The sequence below is a fragment of the Vanessa tameamea genome, chromosome 19 (genome assembly GCF_037043105.1).
Source record: "Vanessa tameamea isolate UH-Manoa-2023 chromosome 19, ilVanTame1 primary haplotype, whole genome shotgun sequence".
Taxonomy (NCBI): Eukaryota; Metazoa; Arthropoda; class Insecta; order Lepidoptera; family Nymphalidae; genus Vanessa; species Vanessa tameamea.
In genome coordinates this window covers 4,680,117-4,697,386 of record NC_087327.1, presented here as the reverse complement: position 1 = coordinate 4,697,386, position 17,270 = coordinate 4,680,117, and the positions used below count along the sequence as shown (strand labels likewise).

The window sequence follows — 17,270 nt, the reverse complement described above, 5'->3', positions numbered from 1 at the left end:
ACATCTTATACCAGTTGACAAATGGTCAATCTTTGAAATGTTTCACAGTCTACCTAAAAATAATTCAGAACATTTAATATTAATGCCAAGTAACTAGTAAATATCGTTGGATGTTTTACATAATTAATTGAAAATAATTATTTTTATTTGGCCCATTGAATTAAAGGTATCCGAACATATAACGTATCGATTTGTAAAATATTTGATACGAAACGTCAACAACAAATTAAACGTCAAACTGTTTGTGTGTGAAAATGGCGTCAAAGGAATCTCTCGATGTAAGTAAATTTTCTTTTTGATTTACGACCTATATTTGATGTATTATTGAATGATAATGTCCGTATTAGATTAACGCATTGTTTTAATTTCTATAAATACGTAAATGAGTTCTATGGATCCAGTAAATCTACTAAAGACCACGCCCTTCCGAATACTACTCGATTTTTCAATATTAGCGGCTTTTATTCCAAAATTTGAATAAGAGGACTGGAACTTCAGTTCTTATTAGAAGAAGATAAGTTTTTGAATTATGTAGCTTATTCCAAAATTATAATAGTATCGATTTTATTTCTTAAAACTTAATTTAAACGTAACATGTATGCGATCATGTTAATGATAAAAATGGTTTGAATAAATTATATTATATTATACTATATATATTAGATACTACGAATTAGAACGTAAGTCGGTGTGTAGGTTACGGATGTATTGATTTTTATCACTTCTACTTATTTTGGACATAGTTGATTGGAAACTATTAATAATGAATTTCTCCTATCAAATTAAACTTCTGCTATCATTCTTTTGAACATTGTTGTTCAAGTTGATTAAAATACTATTGGTTCACATTATCACAAAAAATATTTAGTCAGCAGATTATTTTTTAAAGTAAAAATATTTATTCAGCGCACATAATTTTTATGGGCAAAATGTTATGACATTGTCTTATGTAATGAAACATTCAGTTAAATATCATATGAACATTTACATATAATTTATATAGAAATAGGGATATGTAATGATTTGTCCTAATTTAAATGTATTCCAAAATACTTATGTAATAACGTTATATACACCATTTGACCTACAAGCTTTCCACTTAATAGATAAAACAGTGATAATTAAACTGAACTCTTATAGGTATATCAACACGGTAGTAACCTGCTCAGGTTCTACGTTGATCATAAAATTTACTTTACTGGTCTAGTTTCTAGCTCATGCGGTTTCATAACCAAACTTCCCTAGAGCAAAACCTGGGTGAGATCTGAAAGATTTTTTGTCAATAGATTCTCAGTAGCAGAACGGAATTTAGATGTTGGATATGGTACACTTAGAATGGTGTGAATTCATTAGTTTTTCAGAAAGATAGACTTTTTAAAAGTGTTCACTTATAAATTCTATGTTCTTAATTCGAATAAGAAAAATGAAAGAATATTCCTTTTATCTATTTTCACGTATACTCTTCATATGACCTTAGACATTATTGATTGTTGGCTATTATTATGATGAATGATTAAATAGCATAATTATGTCTTTCTTTGTGTGAACTTTATCAGCTTCGAAAAAAGAGTATATGTACCTTGCACGGTGTTTAGCGCGGTTCGATACCGACCAGCGCCAATTGAGCGCATCCGCATTTGTGCCAGAGGACACAAGCACGCTCCAAGACGCGCTCATCTTCGCCCAAGGTTACGTCGCCGGCATAGGAAAAATACCCACATGAGCGAGTAGGTTGTATTTTATTGCGGACATTTCGATCTTAATAATATTCTCACCTTCTATGAAGAGCTATCTTTTAGTATTATATTTTCCGTTTATAATTACAATAATTCGATTAATAGTTGTATATTTTAAACACGAAGTGATCTCGGTGTTGTCGGTATAAAATAAAAATCGCAATTGACTTAGCTATGCCTAAATTTTTATTAGACGATCTAATATTTAAACAAATAATAGTACCTAGTCTTGAAATGTATTCGTTTTTTAAATTAAAAGAAAATATTTTATCAATTATTAGGTTAAACAAATAATTAATGCCATCTCTTTTTTTCTTTACTATTACGCAATAAAGTTAACACGATGAAAAATCTTCGTATAGAATTCCCATTAATATCGTAATAAAATTATTAATACTTTTAAAACGTAAGTAATATAAAAGTACAAAGTATAATGAATGTGCATATTAATTAAATAAATTACTTCTAGATACCATCACTTGTATTCGATTCAATGTATGGCCATTACCGGGACATGAATAGCTCGACCTTACCAACCCATCCTAACATTGTATGATTCAGTTTACACTACAGGATGCATGGGATTACTTGAAAAACTTATTTTCCTCATATTAAGTAACTTGATGGTGTTCAGAAAAGACTTATACGTCGTGTATTAGGGATGGGCTCATACATTATTTTATTCAATTGCTATCTTTGTGTTGGGCTCTATAAATATTGATATATGGTATGCAGTAAATGACTGTTAAGGTTTATTACTGACTACCGCGTGTTGAAATACGACCACACCTAAGAGAATAGACAGACGATGCAATACAAACATTCTGTGTAAATCTTTATGAATTTATAAAGATCGGCAATCTTCTCTTTGTTAACTCAAGCAAATTTAATATACTCATTAAATATACTTTCTCAATATTAAAGATGGAATCCATAATGTATCTCATACCCATGATTCTAATTTCGATTGAAAGCCTTTTCGAAAGGTAAAACCTTAAACCTGAATACAAATGTGAGTTTTGTAATATTTTTATTGTAAATTTAATACAAAATACAATTAAATTCTTTCTAACATTTTTAGTTTTATCGTGTAAAAATGAGGTTTCTCATGTAAACCTAACAAATGTTTATATCGATGTATTTCATTCTACCACTGATGGTAATCGTCTGACATATCGTCTAGTGCGGGCTAAGGTCCTCTCCGCTGACGCAAGTGGTCCTACTTCCCGTAGGATGTCGGGAATGAGAGCGTGTCCTTATAAAACTATCGTGGGTAGCCACTGGCGACTGAATCCGGTCGACTTTAATGGTCAAATTTAATATGCAATCTAAATTTTTGTGTGAATATAATATGAACAGCTTGTCATAAAACATTTGGTTTGATTACCATTTCGGGTCGCAGTTGTGAAAGCTTTCATAATGAGGATATTATTCAGGACGTTCTCGACAAAGCCGCATTGCGTCTTGTTCTTATAGTGATTTAAAGTCTAATTACATAAATTCTGCGTAACATGTCAACGTTAAATATAGGGCCTGCAATGTGCTTATTTGATTTAGACCTACGTACATGAAAAAGTCCTACAAACACTAGAATTACAATGGAATGTTCAATCAACATTATTTCTACAAACTTCAATATGAAGAACTTTGATTCGAGACTGAATAAGAAACCCTATTAACTGCGTGACCTGATTCGAACATGCTATAAAATATATTTTTATTTCACAATATAAAAGTCTATTATTATTGGTACCATGGAATCATTATGTAACTTTGTTTAAAAACATTAATTAAAATATTTAACTGAACTCATCTAGTAATGGCTATTTCTGTTTAAGCTTTGACAGAATATGATATGGTATTTAAAGTAATTTGTAATTACTTTTGGATTGAATAATGATTTCGGTGAAAAGTTTATTAAAACTAGCTTAAACAAATTGTTTTTATCATCTTTACTTATATTAACGTGACCAGCTAAATCGATTATAATCGTAAAATACGGAGAACATAAAAATCGATTAGGTCGGTCTGCTAGCGGTATGAGACAATCGATTTCATGTATTATTGGAGTCGAAGCAGACCGCAGACGATACGAAGGCCGATAGCAATAGATAAAGGTTTATGCTTGCCAGACGCAGGCTTGTACGTATATTACGTAACACGGTTGGAGTACCAGAGGTACTGGCAAACTGCGAGGTTACATAACAATGCGTGAGCTATTCTTACTGAGATGGCCTCGGTTACAACGAGTTGCTGAATTACAAATTCTAGTCTATCTCCAACTCGTGAAATGTTGAGCATACTTAACTTACATATTTTACGAGATAAATTCGAGAGAATTTTGAACGTGAGGAGACTATATGCCTGTTTAGGCCTTAATTCATTTTAAAATTGTATCAATGTTTTGCAGTGGAAAAACTGTGTAACTTCTCGTAGATTTAATTTGCACAAGAAAATTACTAACTCGCTCAATCATAAATAATCTAAAACTCAAATTTATTTTTATTAATTACCAATAAATGAACATTGATGAAAATTAATCGGTTCAAATCGCCTACCGATGTCGATGTTCTGTAACATATCAGATTATTCAAAGAAGTTCTGATTTCAATTCTTTAAGTTAATTATCTTGTGTTTGTCTTAAAATTACTGAAGGTATATTTATAATTGGAGTTCTTTCGAAAACTCTCGTTGATTCCCTACATTCTTCGATCTTAAGTGTTATAACAGTATACGATTAGCTAAAATACTTATCTTTTAAATATTGTATTGAATCGCATTTTAACTCATCTTCACATAAATATATTGATATTTTGATTTTTAAAAAATAATTATCAAATTAATATATTTTTTAATTTTCTTCAGTGTTATAACTATTCGGTTTTGAACCTTTCGTGTTCTTAATGTTAGGTATTAAACAATCACATGAAGACTTGTTTAGATTATTGCGTGTAATTCGCTCATTTTTCGTTTACAGTTAGTTTCGAATTTTAAATTTCAGTGTTTCAGACTTTTAGTCCACTTTTTGTTATAAATAGGTACTACAAATAGGTATTAGTAGATATTCACAAAATCTTATCTGGATTCGATCCAGTAACTACCATATGGATACTAATGTTTGAAATTATTGCTCTTCGTAAAATAAATGCTACAGGCAAAGTGTGGAGCTCTACAGTTGTACTATTTTTATACAAAAATAGACGACTAGTGTTAATGTTATTTTAACTAACATAAAACAATGTGAGCTGTATTTAATGAATGTTTCTATGGCTTTGTGTTAAGTGAATTTTAATGCGCGATACAAAATAGATTATATAAATACAGAGGGAAAAGAAAATACTAGCTCCATCATCCCCCTATCGATGCAGGTCAACATTACTTAACAAAACCATCTCATCTTACAAGTCTGTCCTACTTTTTGTTTTCCGTATCTTAGGTTTCTTTTTACGATGTATGTACTTAGTTCGTTTCATTATAAATAATATTATATATCTATACAATGAAACATGAATAAAATCAAGTCGATCATAAATTCATCGCTTTATGGCAAAATTTTTTTTCAGCTCTGTGTATGTTATGCCGTCGACAAAAGTCATAGATGTATTTGGTATTATTTTTAAATTTAACAGAGATTTGTAATGTTAATATACGAAATGGTTACATAATATAGAACAAAGTCGGTTTTCCCGGGCATTCAGCTAGGTGCATTGGTCGGTAAAGGGGTCGCCATCGATCGGGGCAACTCGTCGCATGCACGCCGGCTAGATGCACTGGCGCCAGTTTGAAGGCAGTTATATTTTATGAAGTCGTACACCGACAAATAGCGATTACGTTTTTTTTTTTAGGCCATTATAAAATGAACTATTGTATTTCTAGATAATCTGATGATTTTTTTAATGAAATGTACGACACTCTAATTCATTTATCGATATAGTCCTGGTATAATTACATTTTCTTATAATTTAAATATTATTGAATTCGAAATAGAAATAAAATGTATGATAACATACATGGGAATCAGGAAGGAACCTATTAAATAGAGAAGCGGAATTAATTAGTCGTGGAAGGTCAGTTCACTATCCAGATTAATTTGGTGTCGAGTTGGGCGCGGCACCATCGAATGAAATGCTTTTATAAAAATGTAATTATCTTAAATATACTTTAGCATGTGTGTTTATTGAGTGGAAACACGTCGTTGAAAATAATTTGAGCAGAAAGCAAGCACTAAACGTTGGTGTAAGCATTACGTGATTATATTTTTTAATCAAGTTTTTATATAAAACAAACAAGTTGTGAACAAGCAGTTCAATTAATAAAAGGGATCTATTTATAAGACTCTGTTATCTTAACAAGAGTAGAAGTTTTATTAAAAAAATATATTGCATTGCTACGCTTTTCATAACTTTAAGATAATGTGTCGAGTTAGAAAATACACTGACACACAATTTATAAAAAATTGAAATCTATACGCTTTAATGTATACGAGTGTTGTATTATCATAAATCATGACTAAATTAATAAAACTGTTTACATCAATTTGTTTATTTTAATTAAGTATAGCGTTAGGATTACATGTCCAAAAAAAGTCTATAATATCGTTATTATCCTAGGCCCCATGTTCATCCACTGTTGGTTGTAGGCCTCCCACAAAGCTGAGTCACTGAGTCCGAACTACTGGCAATTTACTGTTATACTATTTTCCAACAGTCATCAGCCATTTTGCGTATGTCGACGCTCCATATACTGAGGGCACAACAGATATAAATACTATGTAAAACTCTAGGGAATACCAAAGTGCCTCTGTAAGCATTCTGTTATAAGATGCGAAAGGTCATGGGTTAAAGGATTTATAGGTATGTGCGTACGTTGCTAACCAAAAAGGGTAGCTTGGTAATAAGTCTTTAAAGAAAATCGTCCTGATAATTGTTTGATATATATCAATGTCGAGCTGTTTTTGGGTAGTTAATAATTATCGGTAGGATCTGGGATCGTTTTTCAGAATGTTCACCGTGGCCGAAAGTTATGATTTATGTAATCAGATACAAAACAGTTTAAATATTATATTGGAGTTGAAACAGAAAATATTACTGTGACATCAAATAATAACAATTCGAAATAGTCTCGCCTTCGTGTAGCGAGAGAGCTGTAGTAGAAATCAAATGTTTAATATAAGAAAAAAGCGAAGCTGTATTATACAATCTTCCGGCAAGCGTTCCAATTGAAAATTGTAAGAAAGGAACAAGTTTTTTTAAAGCGGATATAAAAGTTCACGATATCTTCTTTTATGTAGACCATCCCATTGTTACCAAAGATCGATGCTAAGGTAGGTGGAGTATCAAGCGCTGTGAGCTTTTTTCCGTGCATTAGCTTTACTTCGAGTGCTGCCGTATTGATTAGGACAGGACTCTTAGATGTTACATAACACGACGCGACGCGCCCCGTACGCCTGCAGACTATCGTTGTAACTTACTGTAACCTACTTTCAGTAACACTCTCTGCTCGAATACTGTTTGTCTTCTAAATCTAAATTATATAAATGTTACATTTTAGACCTTTTAAATAATGTAGATATGTTTTTACTAAATCGATAAAATCTATGAAACTATTGATATAGTGTAAGTTCTTTTTTTTTTATTTAATTTGACGAATGACTGAAGAGCAAAGTGGCGCCTGACAGTATGGATGTTATGATGATTGATGGGTGGCCGCATTTGTTCAAAGACACTGGAACTGTAGGAATTAGCAACCACACCCTAAACTGCGCAGCGCTGCCAAACGTAGTGTCTGAAACATAAATATTCCTAGTCAGTAATTACACTGGCTCACTAGCTAATCACTATAGCATTTTCCATTTACTGACACACTAACAGTAAAAAGTACTCATATTTTCCTGCAGAATAATCGATGACTAGGCTGTACCCACATAGGTGGTTATAAAATTATATTACAAAACCGTTAAATAGAATTACATGTACTTGTATATTATATAAAAAAAATTAAGGCCATTATTTGTGTATTACATTGATTAAAAAAAAATACTGTATGAAATTTCCATACAGCTATACTAATATTATATTTAAATTTAAATAGTCTGTAGAGTACAGATCGACCGATCCTATTTGAAAAATTGTCTAGGTTATCTAAGATTTATTTAACATTTATCGAGATTGCTTAGAAATTATTATTATGTAACATGGCGCTACTCACGGTGGCAGAGAAATTTACCGCGGGTGAAACCGTGCGGCGTAGCTAGTTTTATATATGGAGTGCCTTTTTACAAGTTAATTGAATATTGAGTGACACTCGGTGTCGTAATTACAGCATTACCTGAAGCGAATGGTAGATAAAATGATACTCTAGAATTTTATATGATAATGCAATATCAAATTTAGGTTAGGTTAGAGTGATATTCTCCGAGTTCCTCCAATGCCCTCAATTAGATTATCGTATTAAAATGTGTATGCCAACTTTATACGTAGGATGAATTGAATTTTAAATTTTATTTAAACAGTGGTCGAACTTCCACTATAATCATCATTCAAATTTTGAGGAAAACGTGTTTTGAACATATACTTTTCTATTCCTATTTAAAATAATTAATAAATCTCGATAATAATTGTGATGATTGGGAAATTGGACAACAATATATTGACCCGGTATTTCTTACAAAACTGTTTTAATTATTATTATTATAAATACATATTATGAAAATAAAATACAAAATATTCTTTATTCAAGTAGGCTTATAAAATAAATTTTGAATCGTCATGTTGAATGTTGAATTAAATGTAAAGCTACCACCGCGGAAAGTAGATTCTACAGAGACGGACCGGTAAGAAACTCAGTAGTTACTCTTTTCCACCATTTTAATTACGGAGTATGTAAGTAAAGAACGATTTTTTTTATATATCCTTATATATTATTGTACAATATTGGTATTGTCTATTGTGAAGTTCGTGATTATGCGTGAAAAATCATGTTCATGAAGTTCTACAGTGATATTTTAAATTGAATTTAGTATTAAGTGAGTTTTTAAAATGCGATTTGTTATAATTCTGAAATAAATTTCAAGTTAATAATAATAATAATTAAGCTATAATGAATTCGCTAACGTTAGGCGCTTGTCAAATTTTGATGATTTTATTTGAAATAATAGTATACAAAAAAAAAAAAAGTTTTTCAAAACCAGAACAGATTTTTTTTTAATTTATAATACATATTTATAATGCTTAGGAATCAGTGTTTAGTTCTTTAATCTTATTATTAAATTTGAACTATCAAAGCACAGAAGAGAATCCTTATAAGGATGTAGTTATTAACACCGTTTCCTTTGAACTCATTGCACTTTGAATTTGCAATATTAGTTTTGTCTAGATTCAGCTGCATTGCGCAAGTGTAATGTATTCAATCCGAGTCTCCTTTGACACGTGCGAGCATCGTTGCTTCTGGATGTGGTTGTTAGTTCGTTAACAAATTTAATATGTCACAATATTTCAGTACAACGACGCTTCGTAGACATAGTTTACGTAGCAACTGTTCTTTTTCACGCGAGTTCATTTTCTACTAGCTATGTCAATTCTAAAGTATGTATGTATGTGTGTCATTATGTGACAATTATCTTTCGTAAATAACTATTTATAGATAGATTTGAAAATATAATATCAATGAATACAGTAATATAGTGTCTTGAACAAATGTTTAATATTCATACAGTTTTTTTAAGAGACTGTTTAAGATAAAACAATTTATAGCTCGGCAAGATAGCGTTTTAATATGCTGTTGTTGTAACTGATGTATCTGAAAAAATTAAAATATACCATACGAATGTTTCCTTTCGATATTCCGAGCGACCAAATAATTAAATAAAAAATTGCAAAATAACATGTTACATATCAAGATAACGTCGACGTTGTACAAAATATGTTTCGCTTTTAAATATTTTATTTTTATTCTGTAAATAACACATCACAAGGTATCTTTTTAGCGACAGATAAAACAATGTTAAGCTTAATGAGTAGAAGCATTCGTGACAATGGTTGTCAATAGCCATATTGACGTCATCTATGCTCTGAAAATCATTTGGTCCTTGCGAAGTTTTCATTTCCATGTTACTAGACTTTAGTTGTATAAATTAATTGAAATCAAGGTTAATTCATTTTGACAGTCTGCGTTAGTACTAGGTAATTTGGTGACTGATGATGAGGCTTAACTGTTCCTTTCCTCTGACTCACATCTCACTTATACTAGTTATACACAATGAACAAGTCCAAAGGCCGAAATGAAATCCAGATTTAACTGCAGATAAACAATCATTTAATTATAATTTGGTTTCATTTATTAGATCGCATGCAATCACATGGTATTAAATTATTAAATACTTTTTTGTGACTCAATAACGAGATTGTTTGATGTAACATGATAATTAATCACGGATATGTTGAAGAGTTTTTGATATTTAACATTATTATTATACCTAATTCTCCGGACGCGTGGGGCAGATGTTACGTACCCCGTAGGACATATCCTATTCTATGTCCCTGACGATGTGTATGCAATATTTCATAATGAAATCAAAACAAACTCATCACATTTATAATAGCTGTTAAAATGGTCACATAAATGCAATTCAGGTCAGATCAGATTCGTTATTTGTAATATTATTATATGCTCCATACCTTCTCCTCAACGGGAGAGGAGGCCTTAGCCCAGCAGTGGGAAATTTACAGGCTGATTATGTATTATGTAATATTATTATGCTGAACGAAAGTAAAAATTAGACAGTTTTCATAAGCAAGGACGAAAAAATAATAAATACAGTTTATTACGAATGACTCGGAGTCTTATATAGCGCTAATGTCAGTTTTCTATTACAGGCATAAAACCTTATCTTTATTAGAAATCTTACAAAAGCATTACTATGTTTTAGATACTAAATGCAATTAACGGTGTCTTTGTATTAATCGCTGGTGTCAGCTACACTACACATGTATGTCGGCGTCGACGTCACTGTAATTTATATTTAACTAATCTTGTCCTTATTCTGACATTGACAGAATTTATACCACCGAAATAGGACAAGTACACGCGACTTAAAAGTTTCATGATTATATCGACTAGGGAAATGTTCCAGTTCTCAAAGCGACATTTAGCAATATATCTGCGATATATTTACTTTGACTACCAATAAACAAATGTAATGCTTATATTTAATTTGAATGTTATTTTTATGTCATATAAACCTTAATGTATTTATTACATCTATTATTAGTCCAATACTGACTTGTAATAAAATCTTGTGATCTTGACTTTGTCCGCGTACAATTGCTATCCTGAGATATGATGGGATTGGCGTATATAATATCTTACGCCTTTATCGTGAAGGTTCTATCAATAGGCTATTTTTAAAAAACCCTCCCTCCTCTTCAAATTACTCGCATGCGGGTTGCGCGAATCTTACCATTTTTTGTTAGTATCACGTACATCAAAGCATTTTTAAATAATATCATTATTTTAGCATATTAGATTAAGTTTTTTATTTGATTTATTTTCTGAAAAAAATCTTTGATAAGAGACTACACTTTGTGATAGGTATTATAGTTATCGCAACATAAAATAGTATCAAATAGAAAACAATTGAAAACGTTGTTTTTCTAATTGAAAATCTAAGGCATTAAGCCTTACACGGATAGAACTCATGCAGCATAAACTCAGCAAAGAAATCTTTAAATTGGTTATATAAATTAACTACACACTCAATAATCAGTCTACACATGTACATCGTTGTTTGCATATGGATTTTAATATTATCATATTATTGAGAGCATTATAAGACAATATTTAATGTACGGCAATACGTAATTATATAAAATAATTACTAGACTTCGAATTCATTTTGAAACTAATAACAGTTCCTTTTTTATAATATAGATTATATGACGTAGCCCGTCTGCACCGTGTGATTATATAGTAATTAGCGCCGTAAGAAATTTCTTCATTCAACTATGGTGTTTTGTCCCTTGTGCTTGTAGTTACACTGGCTGACTCACTTTTCAAATGGAAATAACAATATTAAGTACTGCTGTTTGGAGATGCACAGAGTAAAGTAAAGTTTTGTTTTGAAATTCAATCATGTGGCGTAGTGGAAAGAACATCCTTTATCGGAGAATATTCAGGCCTTTATTACAAAATGTATTTTTATGCGTATATCTTACAACCAGCCGAGCATCTGTATGATGGAATAAGCTCTAAATGTTTAGTTTAAATAGTATGGTTTCAGTGGAAGATGGCTTTACGTTTTCACTGTTGTCCAATCTAAGGAAGATCATAATCATGATCTAGCCTTTTAATATGGTGATATAAAGAGACATTCTTATATAAATATATTATTGAGAGCGCGTTGTGCTGTACCACACTAAAATTTACTCTAAACCAGTGTATACAGGTATTATTTGACAATTGCAAATTCACAAACCTCATTCATGCTCAAAACCTACGCGCAATTTGGGTTGGATAATGGATTGTTAGTGAACCCATTACGACATACACTATCCATACAAGTTTTGAAGTCCCGATAACTTAATCATGTGACGGAATCATTAATACTAATTCTAGCCGTATGTTTTCAGATAAGACTAATAGACAAGTTGGTCTGTTGCGAAGAAGCATTAAGTTTGTTAAAACAGCTTCAACTTAGCCAACATGCCAAAAGCTTCTGCCAAATGCCTTGTCGAAACACTTCATCATTACGTAAAATCGTTATAAGTTTGATGCCCCCATTCATAACGTACAATGATAAATCTCCGCCTATTAAAGTGCAGCTCGTGTTCGACTATTTCAAGAGTTTTTCGTGCCTTGTCACTTTTAGGTGTAATTTTTACATATATATTTTTTTGTATTGATTATTTTGCTCATTTGGATGAATAAACGTTGAATATGACGTAAACAATTATCATATTTTGGAAATAAATTATACAACGTAAAACATACTTAATTCGTTTGGCTTATAAGTTGTCCCAAAAAACTAATGCACATATAGTATCAATATAACAAATAATTAATTCTGTAAAATTATTTGTTTTCTTTAATATGAAAATGTTATAACCTTAAAAACTAAAGCCGTATCTTGGTTGTGGATAATCAACAAATTGTACTTACATTAACAATCTGTAAATTTCCCACTGCTGGGCTAAGGCTTCCTCTCCCTTTGAGGAGGTTTTGGAGAATATTCCACCACGCTGCTCCTATGCGGGTTGGTGGAATACACATGTGGCAGAATTTCGTTGAAATTAGACACATGCAGGTTTCCTCACGATGTTTTCCTTCATCGCCGAGCACGAGATGAATTATAAACACAAATTTAGCACATGAAAATTCAGTGGTGCTTGCCTGGGTTTGAACCCGAAATCATCGGTTAAGATGCACGCGTTCTAACGTTCTAACCACTTAACATATACTAAACAGGAGTCATCGATTTAAACATTTTTATCCATACAAAAATTTAAATATTTCTCGAATCTTGCCTACTGGTATTATTATTCGATCAACATTGATTCTTGTCTTTGTAGAGTTCGATTATTCTGTAAATTACACAATTAAAAACACAAAACACATTATATATTGATTATATTTTTACGCCTAAATAATTCGTTTCATGAGATATTTAGAATTTGAAATTTTTATAAAGCTAAAATATCGGAATTTCTAAGTGTATTTCTTAGAGTACGTTATATTTTTTTTCGTTATATAATATTTTATCTGTGTTAATTATTAGTTCTTTGTCACATCATAAAACATCATAAAATGGTCATTGAACTTCTTGGCATTAACGGATGTCTAAAGTATGGTCTAGTCTGAACCGCCTTGAGTGGCTCACACTGGCACTGATTGGTTTCGAAAGATTGCACCCATTTTGGGAGGTGAATGATATTCTCATAAAAACATCACAAGCTACAATTTTACAAATTTTATAGGATAAAATTAGTTTAATGGCTTAATTCTCGAGACAAACGTGATAAAAAACTATGTATATCGTGTAACAGCAATGGAGGGAAACGTTCAATTTCTTTCAATTAATTCATTTTTAAGAGTACGTTAATTCAAACGTTCCCACGAGTCTAATATTTTATCTGACCAAGTTTATCTTTCATACAATACCTTTGCGACGAACCGGCAGGCTCATAATTGAATTATGTCGACCGCGGCAATTCTCGCATGCACTTAACGTTAGCCGATTCACGGTTGGATTTACATAATATAAGATACCCTGGACTGTTTAGCGGATAAACGACCCCGTCCTAGATATCTTATTATCTTTTATTTCTTATATGATTTGAGCTAACTTCATATATCGAAGCCATTCTGATATACATTTTCCTTGATTAAGCTATGTTTAAAACGTATCCAAAAATGAATCTTGGCATTGAAAATGACTAACCGTATAGTATTACTTTCTTCTAGTAGATTTACTAAAGAATATTTTATCTGACCAATGAGCCAAGAAGCGACTTGGCAAATTTATGGACATAATGCCAAAAATACTTCGAGATCTAGTTAAATAAAGTGTAGTAGATTCAAATGCCAAATTTTAAGAATAAAATGGAATTCAGCAGACTCGGGAATTGAATTGGGTAATAAAATGTCTATAGTACTACTATTCGACGTTATTATTTAGATATTTGAATTGGATAACACTTGGGTTGCAGAGAATGTAATATTTATACTAACAATTCACTACATTTAATAATAGTGCCAAAAGCATCGATGTGCTTTTAATTATTTCATGTACCGTGAACTGTTATTATAACAGTAGAACAAACAAATATATCAATCGTAAATCAACTCTAATGATTGTAATGAACAACGATATTAATTTACATTACTTTGTAACATAGGTCTGTCTGCGATCTATCTTTTGTAAGGTACTTTAATCAATTGCAAGAAGAGCGTTCAACTTTACCCCAGTTCGTTTTGCTCTCTGCGACTGCGCACTGTTCTCTGACAAACATTGTTCTTTTTTTGTCTAGAAAAAAAAATATATGAAAAAACTAAAGTACAAAATGTCTCCTCTTGATTTAGCACAAGCGCTATTAAGTCTCATTTAACTTTTGCTCGGTTTTCGTTAGCTGAATTTGTGGTTAGGTTACATAACGGTGCCGTTGTTTCAAACCTCGCCCATAGGACTTGTCAGGAGAGATTCAACTATTCTGCTTTGAATACTGCATTGCAAATTACCGCAGCTCTCAAATGTCACCTGGCGGGTTTATTTACGTGTGGAGTTTCATGTAGCTGAAGGTTGATAGGTTTCATGGTGTTACGTAACCACATTATATTGTGTGGCCTTTTCTCTCCTATGCCAGTTTCTATAATCTTAATATGCCATTGCTTCCTACAATAGGTTATACATTAAAATAAATAGTTGTCATATAGAAAAAAAAAACTTTAGTAACGAAGGTACCAATTTGAAATTCCTATCAACTAGTGACGTGCGCAAGAATATTTCTGTGAACTATAAATCTCATCTATATTCTAATAAACTTCCTTCGTCTTCACCTTCAGCCTGTAGGTATATGAAAGCTAGTGATTCAACCGAATCAGCTTAGTAACGGCCATGACGAGATTTGTTTATCTTCACTCATATTCAGTTTACTCTATAATAATTTCATTGACTGAAATGTTTTAGAAAATGTTACGTCTGAGTCTTGTAAGCGCCGACATCGCTAAATGTTGCGTTTATATGCGTTCCTTCGTTATTCTGACGTCTTTCTTGCTAAGTTCAATAACCTCTTAAATTCCTTTGTCGTTTTTAGAAAAGTATATCTGCAACTAAATGAAATTTAGTTACATGATACGACTTAGGAACCTTCAAGAAAAGAGCGTACTCCTTCTTTAAAGGCCGGCAACGCATCTGCGAGCCCCCCGGTGTTGCAAATGTCCATGGGCGGTGGTAGTCACTTTCCATCAGGTGCCACTGTGCCAGGTTTGCCACTAATAACATAAAAAAAAATTGTTTATATTAAATTTAAATTAAATTACTTTACTCATTTAGGTATTAGACAATAAGCACTTGAATAGTTTTTTAAAAGCTTCAGTCAAAGGTAAAGCTATAATTTACCGGAATGTAAATTCTATATCTACTAAGAAGTACCGGCAAAAACTTAGTAGTTATACTTTTTCTTGGCTTCTTTCTTCGACTTGAGAAGTAGGTTATTCATCCGGTCTTTTTTTTTTGTGTATGTTACACGATAACTTCACCGGCTGTGACCCGATTCCGATGATTTTATTTTATTGGATAGTTGTTAAGTGAAGAAATTTTCTACTCCCTAAGAGTGATTTTAAAGTAGAATTACTCGACATTATCATATTAATTGATTTTAATGATTCCATTTTTATAGAAATGATTATATTTTAGCGATAATTTTAGTTTTTTTTTTATCATAATAAAGTTGTCAATTTAAGTAAACTATGTTAGTATTGAAATGGAGTAAAGCAATGTTATGTCATAAATTCTGTCTTATTTTTTAAAGTTAAAATTAAATTAACCTAACTATATTATAGATCGGCAATATATAGAAATCGACGAATACTTGACGTGTTTTTATCGTATATCTAATCATATAGCGAGTAATAATATAACACATACGTATTAATATAATTTTTAACATAAAAAATAATTTTATTAACGATAAAATTAAAAATATATTAAATATTATAGATTAATAAGTTGACATTATTATGTGCATCCCTTATATGCATCAAATGTATTTGTACATAGTTTAACGAATTAAAATCGATAAAATAAAATAACAATAACTTATTAAGCCGACGCCGTCTGTCTTGCGAATTTTTTGTATCGGAAGAATTTAATATCGGAAATCGACATGGCTACGAGTTATATTCGCTCTGACCTCGATGGCTTGCGGCGTAGGTAACGTCGGAAAACTATAATTGTGGCATTTCCATTTAAAGTGTCACGTTGTTGAAAAAAAATTTACATTTAAAAACACGATGACACTTAGGCTTCATGTCCTAATTTCAGTTATTTTAAACTTTAAATAAGCAGAAACTATTTTTAAAGATGGAAATGTAAAGGAAAATTTTAATCCATTTCATATAGCTTTTTATAGTGACTGTTTCTATTTGTTCCACTTGCTTTATTTTTTATAAGTAGTCAAGCTCTCTGGTGTAATTAAAGTAGACAGAAACAAATAAAAATGTTTTAATTTTTATATGTCCATTGCAAGCTCTTGGGGAATATAACTGATTTTTTTTTTATGGTATGATTTTACTTGTGCAAGTGTAGGTACCATCCATTCCTGACATATTCGTCACATTTTTTTCGCAAAGAGAATTATTTTGTATTTCTGTGTTCCGCTTTGAAGGAAGGGTGAGTCAGTGTCATTAAATCCACAAAGCGCCTTAGATTCCAAGGTTCGTGGTAAGGTGGTTCTTTGGTGATGTAAGGAATGGTTAATATTTCTTATTGCCCATGTAGGTTGTCTATTTGCCTGCCCTGACTTTCTAATTCATAAAACAGTA

The 17,270-nt window shown here is 31.4% G+C and overlaps 1 protein-coding gene across 5 annotated transcripts in view; it reads left to right on the top strand.

Annotated features, from left to right (window-relative positions):
• Window positions 1-189: 189 nt before the first annotated feature.
• LOC113396105 (sodium/potassium-transporting ATPase subunit alpha) overlaps window positions 190-17,270 on the top strand; it is a 39,940-nt gene continuing 22,859 nt past the window's right edge. Inside the window, exon 1 of one of the 5 annotated variants that reach the window (XM_026633905.2) lies at window positions 190-278. Coding sequence is in view for 3 of the 5 variants with exons in the window: in XM_026633904.2 (XP_026489689.1) it covers window positions 255-278 (24 nt within the window). In the remaining 2 variants the exon portion in view is untranslated. The remainder of the gene's footprint in view (window positions 279-17,270) is intronic. The other 4 variants (XM_026633909.2, XM_026633904.2, XM_026633903.2 and 1 more) reach the window with 4 other exon arrangements.